The sequence below is a fragment of the Micropterus dolomieu genome, linkage group LG15 (assembly GCF_021292245.1).
Source record: "Micropterus dolomieu isolate WLL.071019.BEF.003 ecotype Adirondacks linkage group LG15, ASM2129224v1, whole genome shotgun sequence".
In the NCBI taxonomy this organism is placed as follows: Eukaryota; Metazoa; Chordata; class Actinopteri; order Centrarchiformes; family Centrarchidae; genus Micropterus; species Micropterus dolomieu.
Genome location: NC_060164.1, coordinates 7821950 through 7837310, shown reverse-complemented (window position 1 = coordinate 7837310; position 15361 = coordinate 7821950). Strand labels below are relative to the sequence as shown.

Below are 15361 nucleotides of genomic sequence, written 5' to 3'. Positions count from 1 at the left end.
CATTTACAGCCCCATTCATTTAAAAAGAAATGCAACTGTATCAGCAATAACAATGGCTATAGTTGCCACTATTTTAAATCTTTTCCATTTTTAATAGATACACCTTTATTTGTGTGAGAAGTGTTTGTCTGATGTTTGAGTTAATTTACTGTTGTAGCCTATAGAAAATGATTCTCACTAGAAGACAAGTATGTATTCACCACCAGATGTACTTACAGGTCTAGAGAGCACAGACCCTTAGTATTTCTGTGCAAGCAAATCTGGTCTGATGATTTTCATTTCCATTCTGCTTGTTTTTAAACAACTCACAGAACCAACAAAAGGAAATGATGGAAGAGTGGAGATGAACAAGGCTGTAAATGCTAGCTAGTTATTTCCTGAAAATTAGTTGTTTTCCAGCCATATATGCATCCAGGTTAAACATGTTAGATGATCGGAGCAGTGTGTTTACAGGCCCACTTAATAGTAAAGATGTCCCACCCTAGAAACAGGGACGTGCTGCCCCCTATCAGTAGTGACATGCCCCGCCCCGCCTATCAGCATCTCCAGTCAGTGTAGAGGCGCTGGGAGTCTGGAGGAGAAGCGGCAGGCAGCATAGAGTTCAGCGGCTCCCGCTTTCGTCCGACACTTTGCAAGAGCTGCTCCCCAGGCAGTGGAGGTGATGATGGCGGCGGCTGTTGAGAGAGGAGGCGTCCGGGCCGCTTTCCTGAACCCGAGCAGCGGTGGCGGTGGCGGAGCAGCACCAACAATACTCCCGACCGGAGCCTTAGCCGGGGCTGTGGTCCTGGGCTCCGGCAGCATGCCTGTACCCATGAACCTCTTTGCGACCTGGGAGATAGACCGATCATCCCCAAGCTGCGTTCCGAGGTAACGTTAATACTAGTTGTGTTAGCGTAAAATGCCACAGCCCACAATGTTTACACCACGTCGTTTGATAAATATTAGGCTATCGTCGGACAAACAACGCCCTCGTTGACTGTGTAACGTTAATGTAAGAGATGCGAGCTGCCACACGTTTCCAAAACAGTGTTGGGTCGCTTACCAGCAAGCTAACTAGCAAGCTAATGCTAAGGCTACCTAGCAAATAGCACTTGTGTTTTGAGTTCCTCTCATGTTTCGAGCTAAAAGAATTTAATCAAAATCCTGTTTTTCGGAGAAAAGATGCAGTCTCCTAAAATGGCCAATGCTAAATCCCCTACTTTACATAAATATCTTAGACGTGGTCTCCAAGTGTGTAAATGTTTTGTTAACAGTTGGTGTAACGTTATTCCGACCGTTATGATAACCAGCTAGCGTTAACAAAAGTTCAGCTAACTAGTTCATCGATCAGATGGGTTGCTGCTGCTTATCCCCCGCGATGTTAAACCTTTGCAGATATTACGTTTCCCTTTGTCCACGTAACGTTAGGCCTGTGCTTGAACTGATTTACGGAATGCATGCCACCTAATAGCGACATAACTATCTATAAATACAGTGACATGGGTGCCGTTCGGCTCATAAGAAGAAGCAGACGTCCTTTTTCATCCTGTAGCAGCGCTGTGTGTCGTGAGCTGGCTGAGCAAATGGGCAGCTCAGCAGCTGGCTGGCCATTTGAAATCCACATAATTTTCGCGTTCATGTAGGCTGTTTTTTATGCTGATGTTCAGATACCGTTGCGTAGCTCAGCGGTGGCTAACTGGTCACACACAGCCGTAAGCCCAACACAAACACAACCACTCACGGTGTTTACACAGCACTTGGCTCGAGGAGAGAGTAAACTGTTTTGATTGTCACTTCTGCGTATGCATATTCACTCGCAGTCATCCACCCTGTCTTGATGCTATTCTGATGACACTATTTAATTTCCAGTATTGCAGCAATATTCAGTAATACACTGCACTGCATCCTCAGTGAGCAGGCATTTCTGCCACCTGAACAGAAACCCATCGGGAGCTGTGGACACATTAATCAGCTTTGACCTAGATCTGCTCCACTCATTGGGAGTGAAGTGAGCTTGCAAGGGGAGGGGGTTTCCTCCACAGTCGATGTTCCCGTGTGTGTGTGTGTGTGTGCGCGTGCGTGCCTGCTGTCTCTTTGGTGCCTGCATGAGTATGCAAGTGTCAGTGGAATCATAGCATGTGGAACAAATGGATAATTTACAGTGATGGTGATCGTTCAGATCTCTGTTTGAATCTTATTCTGTGTTGTCTGCGGCAGCTCAGCCAATTTAAAGTCAACTAGAATGACAGTGAATGTTTAAGGAGACAGAATTGCTCTCTAATTCGACAGCTTGCTACATCTTTTTTTTTATATTGTTGTCCTATTTCTGAAAATAGCATTTTATTATTTTTAGTGAAGCTCCTGAAAGGACTATTAGATTTCATGACCTTAATCTCACAGCTTCCACGACATAAACTATAAGATCATTGATGTTTGTCTGTGATGAAATACCCATGGTTTTAGTGCTCTTTTCTTTGACACAAATTGATAAAACATACTGTACAAGCAACTACAAGTCATTATTTGGTTGAAGACGTGAGTGAACATGCTTCTGATAACTGTATCCATTAAGCTTTAAGACTACTGGGTGTAGAAAAGGCAGGAGACATGTCAGTGCATTTATGGTGTGCGCCATACATAGTGCAATGATTTCCCACGGCTCTGCCTCTACACTATGTGCTTCCTCTCTGTAGTGGATGAGTGGTGCTGTATTAAAGATGGATAAGGATGAGGCTGATAATGGATTATTAATGATGCATAGAGTAAAAGGTTTACCAGTCATTGTTCAGCATGAGAATGCAGTAGTTGCCTGATACAAGACTTTGTTGATGGTCTGGGTTCATTTGTTAGATCTGATATGTAATGGCGTGGTTGAGTTGTTGTAGATAATGATGTATGGCACAATTGTTTATTTAGGCTAAAAGTCTTGTAGCCATTTTTGTTTGACGTGGTGGTTTGGATTTACAGTGCTCAAGGCATTTTCCAAAGCAATTTGCCATGCCTATTTCTGCCTTATGTGTTTTTAGACCACTTATCCTATACTGGTGTGAAAGGCCTTGCATGGAGCCCAACCCATGGCCTGTTTTGGGGATTCTGCCTTGGCATTCTTTCAGGGGCTGGGCCATTTTGTGTGCAGCTGTTTGCTCCTCCACTAGCCTCTAGCAATTGTGGGTGTCCAGCTAAGTGGCACGGTCTCACATTAGGGCACAGGCCTGTTAGCAATTTACTGTTTTTTTTTTATTGTGGTCCTCTAAAACATAGCACACATCTGTTGTTGGTTAATAAGACGCTGTAGTTTAAAAATTGATCACCGCCCTACCAAAAGCTGTGCTTAGGGGGAAATATTGTATTCACAGTGGAAGATATGTTGTCAGCTTTCACAGCATGGAGTTGGAGTTTTGTTGTTGACGCACCTATGGCACTGGGCCACTAAAGGAAAACCTCAAAAACCTTTTTTTGTACATCTTGACTATTACACAGGATAAACCTCAATCATTAATATAACTATTTGTTAAATCTATTATGTGGATACTTAGCCCCTTGCACTTTTTATTATTGATTGCTTGTTACATCATAATGCCACCATAAGGTGGTATGTGCTATTGTATTACTGTGCGTGGAAAAGTGTTTCACTGGTTTTTACTTGACATGATTGTTGTGGCAGCTCCAGGCCTGTTGGAACAGTTGGTCAAGCATTGTTTTTATTGCACCACTGCCAGTCGGCCACCCTTCAGCGTTTCTAATACCTTCTGGTATTGGTTTTGCAGCTTATTTCTTATAAGCCGGGGCTTTTTTTGTGAGTGTAAACCGTCTTCTAAAGTAACACAAAACGTCTGAAGGGTTTGCTGGGTTTAGAGAGGGTTCACTCGCCTTTTCCCTATTTTACCCTCAACAAATAGCTGACCAATGCTTTGGTAATGTTGAGTAACAGAATAAAAGGCATAAAGGGACTCTGAAATGCTATTCTAGCATAAATTCAAGGGTTTCTTTTGAAAGATAAGACACATATATGCATGTAAAGCAGTCGCCAATCAGGGTACTCATTGATGGGGTTACTTTAAATGTGGAGAAGAAAAGCTGAAGAGGAAGCCGCTGTATCTGTGTCTGAGCTTCCAGAAACCGAGGCACTCATGTATTAAATGTAGTTGAAAAGAAGTTAGTTTTGTCCATGCTTAATGCCATGTTGATGAGCAAGATAGTTTCGATGCTTTGATGGCTATTGTAACTGCTGTAGACTTGCTTTGACTTTGAAACACAATACAAAGGTAGCTTGATTTCTGAAACCTCTTAGCTTCAGTTCAGATGCGTTTCAGGAGAGTGGCTTTATTTTCATTTATTCGTTCCCTCTCATGGAAGATAAAACGCTTAAACACATGGTAACATAGCAAAAGAAAGTAAGTAAAACGGTCTCGTTTGTCAGAAGACCAAAACATTTGAAAGTTAATTACTTTGCAGTATATACGGAGTTTAACGGCCTGCTCAGGAATCCAAATGGCCTACCCTATATCTATGGCAAGGCAGGCATTTGTTGAGGGAATGATGTGGTATTTGCAGGAATGACACTAATGCAGAGGTCAAGAAGGTGCTATGTTTATCTACTAAAGATAAAGAATGTGTAGCAGCAAGAGAGGGAAGGCTTCTTACCAAGTTCATATATCTTTTACAACTTTGGGGTCAGAACATGTGACCTTTACCCTCATCCCTGACATGATGGGAGCAAGCAGTTTTGTTCATGTTTGCCATACAAGCTTGCCAGACTTCACTGTTTCCAAACTGGCTGGGCAGTTACCAATTTATAAGCTTTCAGAATAAATCTCATCTTATTTGGGCCACTGAAGGGAAAATGTTTTCAAGATCTGGGAATAGTTTTGCATGACATTTTCAGTCTTGGATTGTTTTGCTCCAAATATATATTCTTCTTTTAAGTTTCACTATCTGAGTTCAGAGAAGTGAAGATATCTTAAAGGTTTTTTTCCCCCCCACAAGCCGCAAGACAACATCTTTCCTCTGACGTTTATCTCGGGTCAGCAGAGCATCCTTCTTTCTGACTGTTTGATTCATGTGAGTCCCAAGATGACCTTATTCTCTCGTGAGTGGCAGAGCCTTATCTTGATAGTAATTGAGTGTGCTTTGCAGGCTATGCTGGTCAGATGTTTGTTTCTTCTTCCCAGATTGTGTGTAGTGGATCAAATTGATGTTTGCTGTGTATGTTTGCAAATAAACACAAAAAAACTCAAGCCTGAACAGGAGCCACATTATTGTGTCTTCTTTCTTCTATGTCCGTGTCGATGAAGCCATCAGCAGTCTCTACGTATCCCTTAGGCAAGGATTATACTTTCCGCTTCTGCAAGTACACTAGGGTCCGGGAAACGAAAAAATCATCATCAGAGGGGGTATGTGTAGGGTCCGCGCGCCTCCCATTTTTTGTGACCGCGCGGCGACAAGCTCTACGAGGGCAACACCCGATCTACTGCACATGCGTGGAACATGTCCGCTAAGCTGACTGCTGAAGGTAGTATAAACAGAAGTAGTCCGCGGGTTCTGCATCTGTATGTGTCTGCGTCCGCTCCTGAGTATAATCGAGGCTTTATGCTGTGATGCACGCAAGTTTGAATCGTCAGCATGCATTCTCGCCCTAATTCTCTGTATGCTCATTTTAAACCTAAGATGAAACCAGGATACACATATAGGAGGCCTGTAATATGAGCTAACTTCGACTTTCACCTCCTCAATAACCCCTATATCTCACGACTTGGATATTGTTTCTCCTAGCAGGGGAGCTGCAGTAATCTGATTTTATAACAGGAAAAGAAGAGCTAGTAATCTGGTGCAGCACATAGACACTGTCTGTTTAATCCTCTGCTTCCTATTGCAATCATAAACACGGCCCATCAGCCATCTCAAGTGCCCTTCAGGATTGTGAGACAGCACTCTGTCTAGTCAGTCTGCGTCATGTTTGCAGACTTTGTACGGCTTCACTACCAGTCTCCAGGACTGTGTCGCATTTTGACTAGGTTATACCGTTCCTCTCTGGTCTTACATGAGTTTTTATCAGTGGATTGCATATGTAGATAAATAATCCAGTTACTGTTCCTTAGTTAAAACATGTTAATTGAAAAATGAGCATGTTCTAAATTTTGCTCATGAACGAAACTCCTCTTACACTGAAGAGTTATCCCTAAAGTTAATTGACATTGTATTAATGCCCTAGAGCCACACTACAATAAAAGCGTTTGATTTCAGGGACTGGAGCTTGGGAAGATACCTATACCATGGATAAACTAAAATGTTCCATTGTAGATAGTTTCGCTTAAAGAGATAACAAGACTCACTGATGGGTTGCTGCAGCTGGAAGTTGAAAGTAATGATATTGATTGTGGAATTCAGAGTTTCATAGAATTACTTTTTAATGGTGATGTGTTTATTACTACAGCCGATGTTATTGTGGGCAATCAAATTATACATTTTTGTAGGCACAAAAGGCCTTGTAGGCCCATGGTTTTAGTGCTCTTATGTGGTATTCTTGAGTATAATCAGCAACATGCTCCACCATGCTGTTCACACGCTTTGCTAACCAATCAGCACGTTCACTCCCCACATTTTCATGCTCACTCCCACTGCCTGAGATGTGTCAAAATTTTCTTGGTTTCCTTCCCTGTCTTCCTGGAGGAGGAGGAATTTCCTTAGGAAGCGTTTCACATTCCTGGCAACTAGAAAGCTGCTGGTGCAGCCGAAGCCAGACCGATTTGCTTTTCCCTCAGCCCCCTTTTGAATTCCGTTGTTGACCAACAACCTGCTCTCAAGATTGAAGCTGCGGATTGCCCACCCTGTTGAAAAGTTTTGCTGAGCCGGCCCAGAGCTTCACAGCGAATGTGCTGAATGTTCATGTTGAATTCGTCACAAACAGAAGAAAGGTCTGTTTCCCCCTGCATGGACCTCAGAATGTGAGAAAGGCCAGATTCTTGTGTGGGTGGATACTGGGTTCTTTGCGAGTGAAGAGCTGCAACTTCCTGATCCAACAAGCGAGGCAAGGAAACTGTCCTCTGACACAGGGAGGATCCTGTCATAATAAGCACGTCAGGGACAATGTCTCTGAACTCACATTTCTCTCTTGTTCTTGCTCTACTTATTTCCCACCTCTCCCATTCAGGCATTTCCTGAGCTGTATGTGCCAGCAAGCAACACAGAAACCATTATTTCAGACTCAAAACATTGTGGTGTGGATGAACGAGAGCACGCGACAGACCATTTGAAAGCATTTTGTCATAATAGCAGCCAGAGATCCTGTGCTACATTCTAGCACATCTACTCTTGTAAACAATCCCAGGTAGGGTCTGGTGATGTGGAGGAAGTTAAGATCGCAGCAGTTATCAGTGATAGGATTATCTGAATTTAAATTTACAAATGTATTCAAAATGAAATGGTAAAAAAGCTATAGTATAGTGATCCCAATCCTAAATGTTTGTGACAAAATCTCAGAATTGCTGCCAGCCCTACTCATAGACCACTTGTTTAATCTCATTGCTGTGCTCATGAACCCAATGGAAATGTTGCCCTTGGCTGAATAATATCCAGAGAAATGAATAAACACTTTGGTTTTCCGTTGGTGTCTAGCTGAGGACATAACAGGTCCCTAAAGTGTCGACTCTTACATAGCATTGAGCTGGATGCCCTACCCCCTCGTCTAATCACAGATTAAGGAGTCTGGACTGTCTTTCTGTCCCCGTCCATTTGCTTAATTAGCCCACGCTACATTTGTGCCACTCTTCTTGTCTTCTGTGCAAAAAAACCCCCCAAGTGTTTGAATTACAGAAATTAGGCCCAGTTCTAGACTAAAGTTAAGTATGATAGGTATGTCTGTTGGAAAAACATGTTTGGTCTTGGACTAGGTTCAAGCTCCTGGGGTACACTTTAGACCGTCCGTCCTGGAAGATGAACTCATCCTGCACTCAGTTGTACACATACCTCCATACAACTAACAACTAACGTCAAGTCATCGATTTCGGAAAGTTTAAAGAAATGGCAGGACGCAGACCCCCCCCCCCCAATAACCCGACGGCGAAAGGTGTGTGGGAGTGGGGGTTGAGGGGTTCTGAAGCTATTCGACCAGACGGAGTATGCTGGACTCATGTGTATCCAGACATTTTGAGAAAGATGGGAGTTCATCTTACTGCTTTAAATGTGTTTCAGCCTGACATGCTACAAAGCGTTGCACAAGGGAACTTTGGATAATTAGAAATTTTGGGATTCTAAGTAGGAAACTTAGTGGCATGCTGTTTGCTTATTACACTTTTTTTTTTTTAATTAAGCAAGAGAAAAAGCGTCATCTTTTGCATCTCGTGGTGTTATTCTTAGAGACTTGAGTAGAAATGACCGTTCTCTCTGTACTGATTAGGGAATCATGTCTCTGTTGATATCAGAATTTGTGTTTCTTATCAGATGAAAGCTGTCCATCTCTACAGCAGCACTTTTAACATTATATTGTGTGTTGGCAGCGTACTGTTGGCTAGTCATTCCTCTGGCTTAATGAGCCTCACCTTTCCATTTTCACTTACCTTAGCATTGCTGATGTTAGAATAGCTACTGCATGGATACAGAGAAAAGCACTGTCAGTAGAAACTCTGGAGAAACTGGATCCTGGACGCTTCCAGCACATAAGTCATTTGGACATATTAAGCCAGGGGAATGGACTGGGAGTAGTAGTCAGAAAGCACGTTTGGGCTGCCATTGTTCACTTCAAGTAATAGTGCCAAAACAGTATGGTTACACGCACCAGTTGTTTCATCAGCAGCATTGGTGAGTATTACAGCAATAGACGCACATGGAAATGCATCACCTGTTTTATTAAAAATCTCTCCTTCGGTGGAAGTGTGATCCTTTATCACTTTGAGAAATAAAGCAGAATCATATTTGCTGATGTTGAGCATTTTACATTTATTGATTGCACAATTCCCATAGAGGCCCTTCATTTTTCTTTCTGGAAGTGTTGTTTGCTTGAAAAAACTACATTGCAAAAAATAGTTTTGAGTCAGAGTACAGCTGTGGAGGGCCCGTTTGTCAGCTGCAGTGCAGTTAGAATCCTTAGCACTGACAACACAACATTGCTTCCTAAAGCAATCTTTTCTAATCTCAATTTCTCATACGCAGTACAGTAGAACCATGACCATTCTTTGTCTTTGTTTACAGGCAGATGATGATGTTGGGTCTATATATACATAGATATAGATATATGTTGTTGTTTTTGTAAAATATCTGCTCAATGAGAGCAGAAAAACAGATATGATCATGGTGGCTGCAAGTGTTAAAGGGCAGACTTAATCCCGTCTGATGCTAATCGGAGGCACCATATGGCAGCATGAAAAATGTATGGCAAAACAGAAGAGTTCTTTTGGCCAAAATGTCAGCAGTGTGTAATTCAAAGGCAACACCTAGTTGGGCTCAGTTTCACACCTTCTTAAAAGGTGAATGGGATTAGGTGTAGTCTTTGCTGCTCTTAGATTTCTAACAGTAAGCCTATGTTCTAATCTTTTCAACTAGATATTAGCCAAGACGTGATTCTGATGTGTAAAAAACCCCCAGGCGTCATGCATTTTCATCCCCTCACAATCCAGCACATTCATCAGGCCTAAGATGAAACATCTTAAGTGATTTTTGAAAAGGCTTACATAAGCTCAGCGAGCTATAAATATTGGGCTTTGACATACTCTACACATTTTAATTTATTCATGCTGTTTCGTAATTCCAAATATTTCCTCGCAAGTAGGTCTGCATAGTAATGGCTAAAATGATAATCACAGTTATTCTGCTCAGTAGTGAGCAAAATGATCATTATGTGTCATTGTTATTCACCCATCTCTGGCAACAAAATAACTGTTGTGCAATTTTATAATTGACATGAAACTGCCGTCACATTAACAGCGTGTCTAGACTTTATTACCCCTATAAATAAATTTTCGTGTCATTTTTACTTGACAGAACTTTCTTTCTACAATTGCTTTCTTCTTTCCAGGTATTTGAATTTTCCAGGTCAGCAGGCTAGACAGAGAGATTGTTTTAAACAAGGCTTTGCTCTTGAGCCTTTGATCCTACCAGTGGACTCCGGGCAAAGGAACTTTCCTGCCTGTCAGACCATCCACCTTAACAGGATTTTAAAGCTCAATCATAACCTCGTCAGGGCCTGTGGCCCTAACAGGATTCACCTGTATCTGTTTGGATAGTTATTGTAGCATCATTATGAACTCACTGGATGCAGCAGGTATGAACTCGAGGACCTACCCTTATTAAGAGGATATACTGCAGGTTACAGTAGATAACAGATAATCTCATCAATATGCATGCTAATGAGACATCGTCTGACCTCTGTTAAGATGTACTGGAGCCGATCTGGAAAAGGTGGGTTGGTTTGGCTCTGATTTTGCTTATAAACATGTCATACATGATCTTGTCTTGCATGACCTCTACAAACGTGGGGCTGCTGACCTCACCAGTTTGTGTTCAGGGCTGAACAAAAGAGCTGTATAGCACTGCAAAAATGGCAACAAAGGATGATAGCCATGTACGGAGTTCCTGAAAATGATTGTTAGGTTACTGAGGTATGAATGCAGCATGGGGTTGTGTGTGTGTATATATAATTGGTATCAAAGAGGCTGAAGACTTGAGAAAGAACCTAAAAGTCGTCAGATGAAGATCAGCGGGAGCTTTCTTTGAAGGAGACCATGTGGAGCCATGAGTGCTCTGTGATCGCTGACTCACAAATGTTGTCACCGGGTTGTGTTCTCATGCGTGCCTTACGTTTATGACTACTGTGTCTGTTAATTAGGCTTTGTGCCAGTAGAACTGTGAGAAGCTCTTTTTCATAGCATGTGCTTGACTTGATGATTAAATATGAGGACAGGATCACCCCATTCTTCCATTTTGTGGTGTCATTGAACAGCAAGCGTCGTTTTTTTGGCTTGCCCTGAAACAAGGATTTTTCTTTTGCCCCATATTTCTCAATAGGAAACATACACAACTTGCTAGCACACACTACCAAACCACCCACACAACAAGAGCCCACTGGTAAAACATCTGATTCACACTTCATTCAATTCAAATGGGTGTTTGAGAGAAAGCACTAGCTTAAATCACCAAACGGAAATAAAATCTGGCACTGAGCTCCTAATGCACCAGCCCTGTGTAGTATTACATAAAAAGTCTTGATAATCCCGACAACAGTCCGATTCTACCACAGAGTTCACAAAGACCATATTAGTGTGGCCATATTAGAGTATTATGACAGATATGAGTGTAGCTATTACATCCTCTTCTCTCACATTCCCGGAAATAACTGGTTTATCTGCATGCCAATCTACAGTATTTTTCTTTTCATAACATGTGCCTCAGGGTGACTTCAAACCTGAGTGATGACACCTCTCCTGCCTTCCCATTGCATCATATCGCTCCATTGCAGCTCATGTCTCTCTGCACCGCTAGCCTACCAAAGCTAAAATCTGTCCTAACAATGACTGTGGTGTCAAATGAGGGATTTTTAAAATTGTCCTATATTAAATAAAAGTCACAATTTCTTAATAATTTCAGCTTTTGTACATTGTGCCTTTGGGTTCGTAACAATTATTTTTGATTACTTTTTTCACTTAGACAATTGATCTTTATAATGATTAAATTGTAAAAAGTACTGGAAAAATACATGACCATCATGGTTTTGAATCTGTGTTGACTTTGGGTCCCGTGTTTGTGTGTTCTCTCCTCGGGGTGCAGGATTAGTGCGTGAGGTCTGATTAGGAAGCCATGGCTTGGCTAAAACAGAGTGAGCATGCAGATGGAGAGCGAAGAATTTTTTAATGCATATAAGTACTTCCGAAAAATACTTCCCACCATCTTGATTATGCTACGGGTTTGAGATGTTTTATTAGAAGTTTTTTTTCCGAAAAACATTAATTCAGGATGAGTATGGTTGTACGCTGCATGCAGGACGAAGCTTTTCACAGCTACCTATCAAGCCTGCAGGGGTTTGGTGTGTGCTCAGAAGATTTAAGCCTATGTCTACATAACATTGTACGGGCTCTATTTAGCTTAATCATATGACTTCTGCCCAGGCTTCATCTGCCATCTCATTAGAAAATGTGCACACCATCTGTTGTTTTGCAATGAGAATCAATGCAACAATGGAAGGGTTAGGGTTAACTGATATATTTGTCTCAATGCTGACATTCAGCAAAGTGTTGACATCAAAAAGTCAAAATAGACTCACGCTCAACTCAGCCCCACTCGATCCCATGAGTGGTTGTACAACGTTTTTGGTACACCATAAGTTGTCCCATAAAGGTTACTTTCTTTCTAATCCAAAGGTCTGTTTAATTTCACTCTTATTTTGCTGCTTTTAACCTTGGAGTTCTGTTGCTGTAGCTGACCATTAGGTTGTGTCTCACACATAAGCCAGTCACAGGAATAAGGCTTTGCCAAATTAATAACTTCCTCTTGCTTTCTTTGTGTACCCAGGTCACAGCCTCTACCTTCTCTTTCACTGTGGCCTTGAGAAGATTTCATTCAGGGAATTAAAGCCCAGCCAGCATATGGCCATCTGGCACACATAACCAGATATTTGGGGGCTAAAAAAGCTTTTGCATGGAAGCCTAAGTGCAAGCTAAGCTCTTATGGCACATCCTACTGTGTGAACTTGTTAAAACCGATCAATCAGTCTTTTGGATTTGTCCTCATCGCTCATGATGTAGAATGAATTTAAAAATAATAATTTAGCTACCTCCAAATTACCTACCACTATTCCCCTTACTACTTCTCTTTCCTGTCTCTACCCACAGTGCTTTGCAGTCTCCATTGCTTTACCGTCTTTGTCAAAAAACTGTGAAAAAGGATTAATTTAATAACATTTTCGTGGGTGGTGTGGGTATGGATTTGAGAATGTAGGGTTTTGTTTTGTGCCTTTTCCTTTTGTTTGCGATTAGATTAGAAGGCTTTGAATAAAACATAATTTCGTGCATTGCTGCGTGAGCAAATCTAGCTAGTTCCATAGGCTAGCCCTCACCTTGAATAGATTCGCCCCTGTTTTTCTTGTAGGAGAATAAAATATTCAGAAGAAGTGGCTTTTAGACTAAGGCACCCTTTATGTGGACTAAATTATACAACTGGACATGAACAAATAATAGTGTTATGAAAGAACAAAGTGCTATGGCTTTCCTCAGCCAGAGCCTTGACTGTTGGGAGAAAGGGTTTTTTCGTCAGCCTCCCACATACAAGCCAGTACCATACAATGCTTCCTTAAGAGTTTCATACAAAGCATTATGTTCAAGCATGCTTTATAAAAAGAATGTGACTGCATTCACTCTCAAACAGAGAATATAAGAAATAGTACATTGAAAGCACTAAAAGCATGACTTGAAGCCTTTTTTTTTTTTTTTTTTTCCTAGCTTGGAAGCCCCCCAGCACATACCAAACATAGACAGTCTCTTTTTCATTCAGCCCTCTGTTACATCACTCATCCTCCACTCTCCACTTCCCCCTGCTTTGTGCCTCTGACTATTGCTGTGCAGTGATCCGAGGGCATGGAACTGGCAAAACATCAACTAGAATGCTGACCAGGGGAAAAGAATTACAAAAGTGTGTTTTTGTTTAGGCAGCATATCGTTCAATTCAGAGGGTTTAAGCCCCCCCCCCCCCCCCCCCCCCCCCCCCCCCCCCCCCTTAGTGCTGTGCACATTCATTTTTGGTTTATGAGCACCCATGTCTACATTTTGCATGATAATGATGATGTTTTGGGGTTTTTTAATTCTTGGAACCATTGCATGGGATGACTAATGTATCTGCTGTCTCCTCATAGTCTCTGAAACTTAAGGATGTTTCAATCACAAGTTATCTGAGATGCTCACTAAAGTGCTCCAGAAATAGCATAGTGATAGTAGCCACTCTTAAACACCCGCACATCTTTGTTTAATGGCTTTGAAGGACGTTAATGTAGACAGGATTTGAGTTGTTTGTTGACACTGGTCCAGACAAGACCACTCTTCAGTGATGCTGTGGTATCCATGTAATGGCAGAAGTATTTAACAAAAAAAATAAAATAAAATAATTAATAGGAAGTCTTACTTTTTGAAAACGGTAGTTCTAGGTCCCTTGCTGCTGCTGTCTTATAGGATTCCACAAGAAATTAATCATTATATATTTTATAGCTCTTAAAGACTTCCATTTTCAAATATGAGGAAAGATCTGTTTGTGAATCGCCTCTTTTTGTTCTGGCTTTGTCATGGCTTCAAAAAACTCAGTGGTCTCAATGTTCTTGCTTTAAACTTACATGATTATTCCCTCATATTCTTAATATTCAAGGTACATTTTTGAATAGCGTTTGATGTTGGTGTTATATAAAGTAAGTCTGCTGTCACAACAGCAGTCTCCAGGCAGATATGTCATTTTACCAAAGAGCCAAACTCAAAGAAGCGAGTGGCTGAAGCTTGGTGTCAGGCCAGATGTTCTCTTTGAGACCTGACTCCAGAGAAACTTGACAGGCCCCGTGTGTGTTGAAGAAAGCCAGCCTGACTCAGGGGAGGGTGAGGTCAGAAAGGGGCTAACAAAGGATTATTGGGTGTGCAGGTTGTGTGTGTCCCTGGGCTCTGCTCCCTGACTTCCACCCTGCTGTCCGCCTTTAATCCACCTCCCGCAATTGATTTGGTTTCCTCTGATGTTTCAGCATTGCTTCAATACAGGTGGGCCAAGTTATTCAGTGTGCACTGGAATTGAGAGAGAGACTTGGTCGAGACATGGCAGCTGTAAAATGAGTGACATGTAGGTGATTTGCACACTTGTGTGGTGCATTCTTTTTAGCCTCTCTTTGTCACTGGTGATTCAGTCGATCTAAAAATCCTCATACTTGAGTGATGAAGTGTTAAACTTGTACTTCACTGGAACTGTGAAAGCTTCAAATGTTTATTATTTCTCCCTTGGAAGTGTTCTTGTTATTGATGTAGAGAAAATGGATGGAGCAGCCGACATAAGATAAGACACCATGCCATTTAACCCACAATCACAGGCTTCTTATCTGAAACCAAATATTTGACCACGGCTGTTTGAGTGTACGGCCTGATAAGTTATTTTGTTTGTCCAGGACAGATAAACGTTAAAGGATTCGAGCGTAGCCACAGACAGACCATCATTAACCTCTTAACTCTGAGCTCCTTTTCCATCTAATAATGACATGTTTAAAGTTCAAAGCAAAATAACTTAACTGGGGTGGCCCTAATGTACGGCCATTGCACACCTGCCCCTGTCTAAAAAGGAGTGAATTAAATGCCCTGGTAATTTCATTTAGATTTTGTCATTAGGGCTTCGCTGTTAATCTGCTTGTTTGTAGTGCCTAGGATAGCCCATAATAAGG

The 15361-nt window shown here is 41.7% G+C and overlaps 1 protein-coding gene across 1 annotated transcript in view; it reads left to right on the top strand.

The window, feature by feature from the left end:
- The first annotated feature begins 545 nt into the window (after window positions 1-545).
- The window catches only part of zmp:0000000755 (phosphofurin acidic cluster sorting protein 2), a 46075-nt gene continuing 31259 nt past the window's right edge, over window positions 546-15361 (top strand). The window contains exon 1 of the mRNA XM_046070258.1: window positions 546-867. Coding sequence (XP_045926214.1) covers window positions 662-867 — 206 coding nt within the window. The 5' untranslated portion in view covers window positions 546-661. The remainder of the gene's footprint in view (window positions 868-15361) is intronic.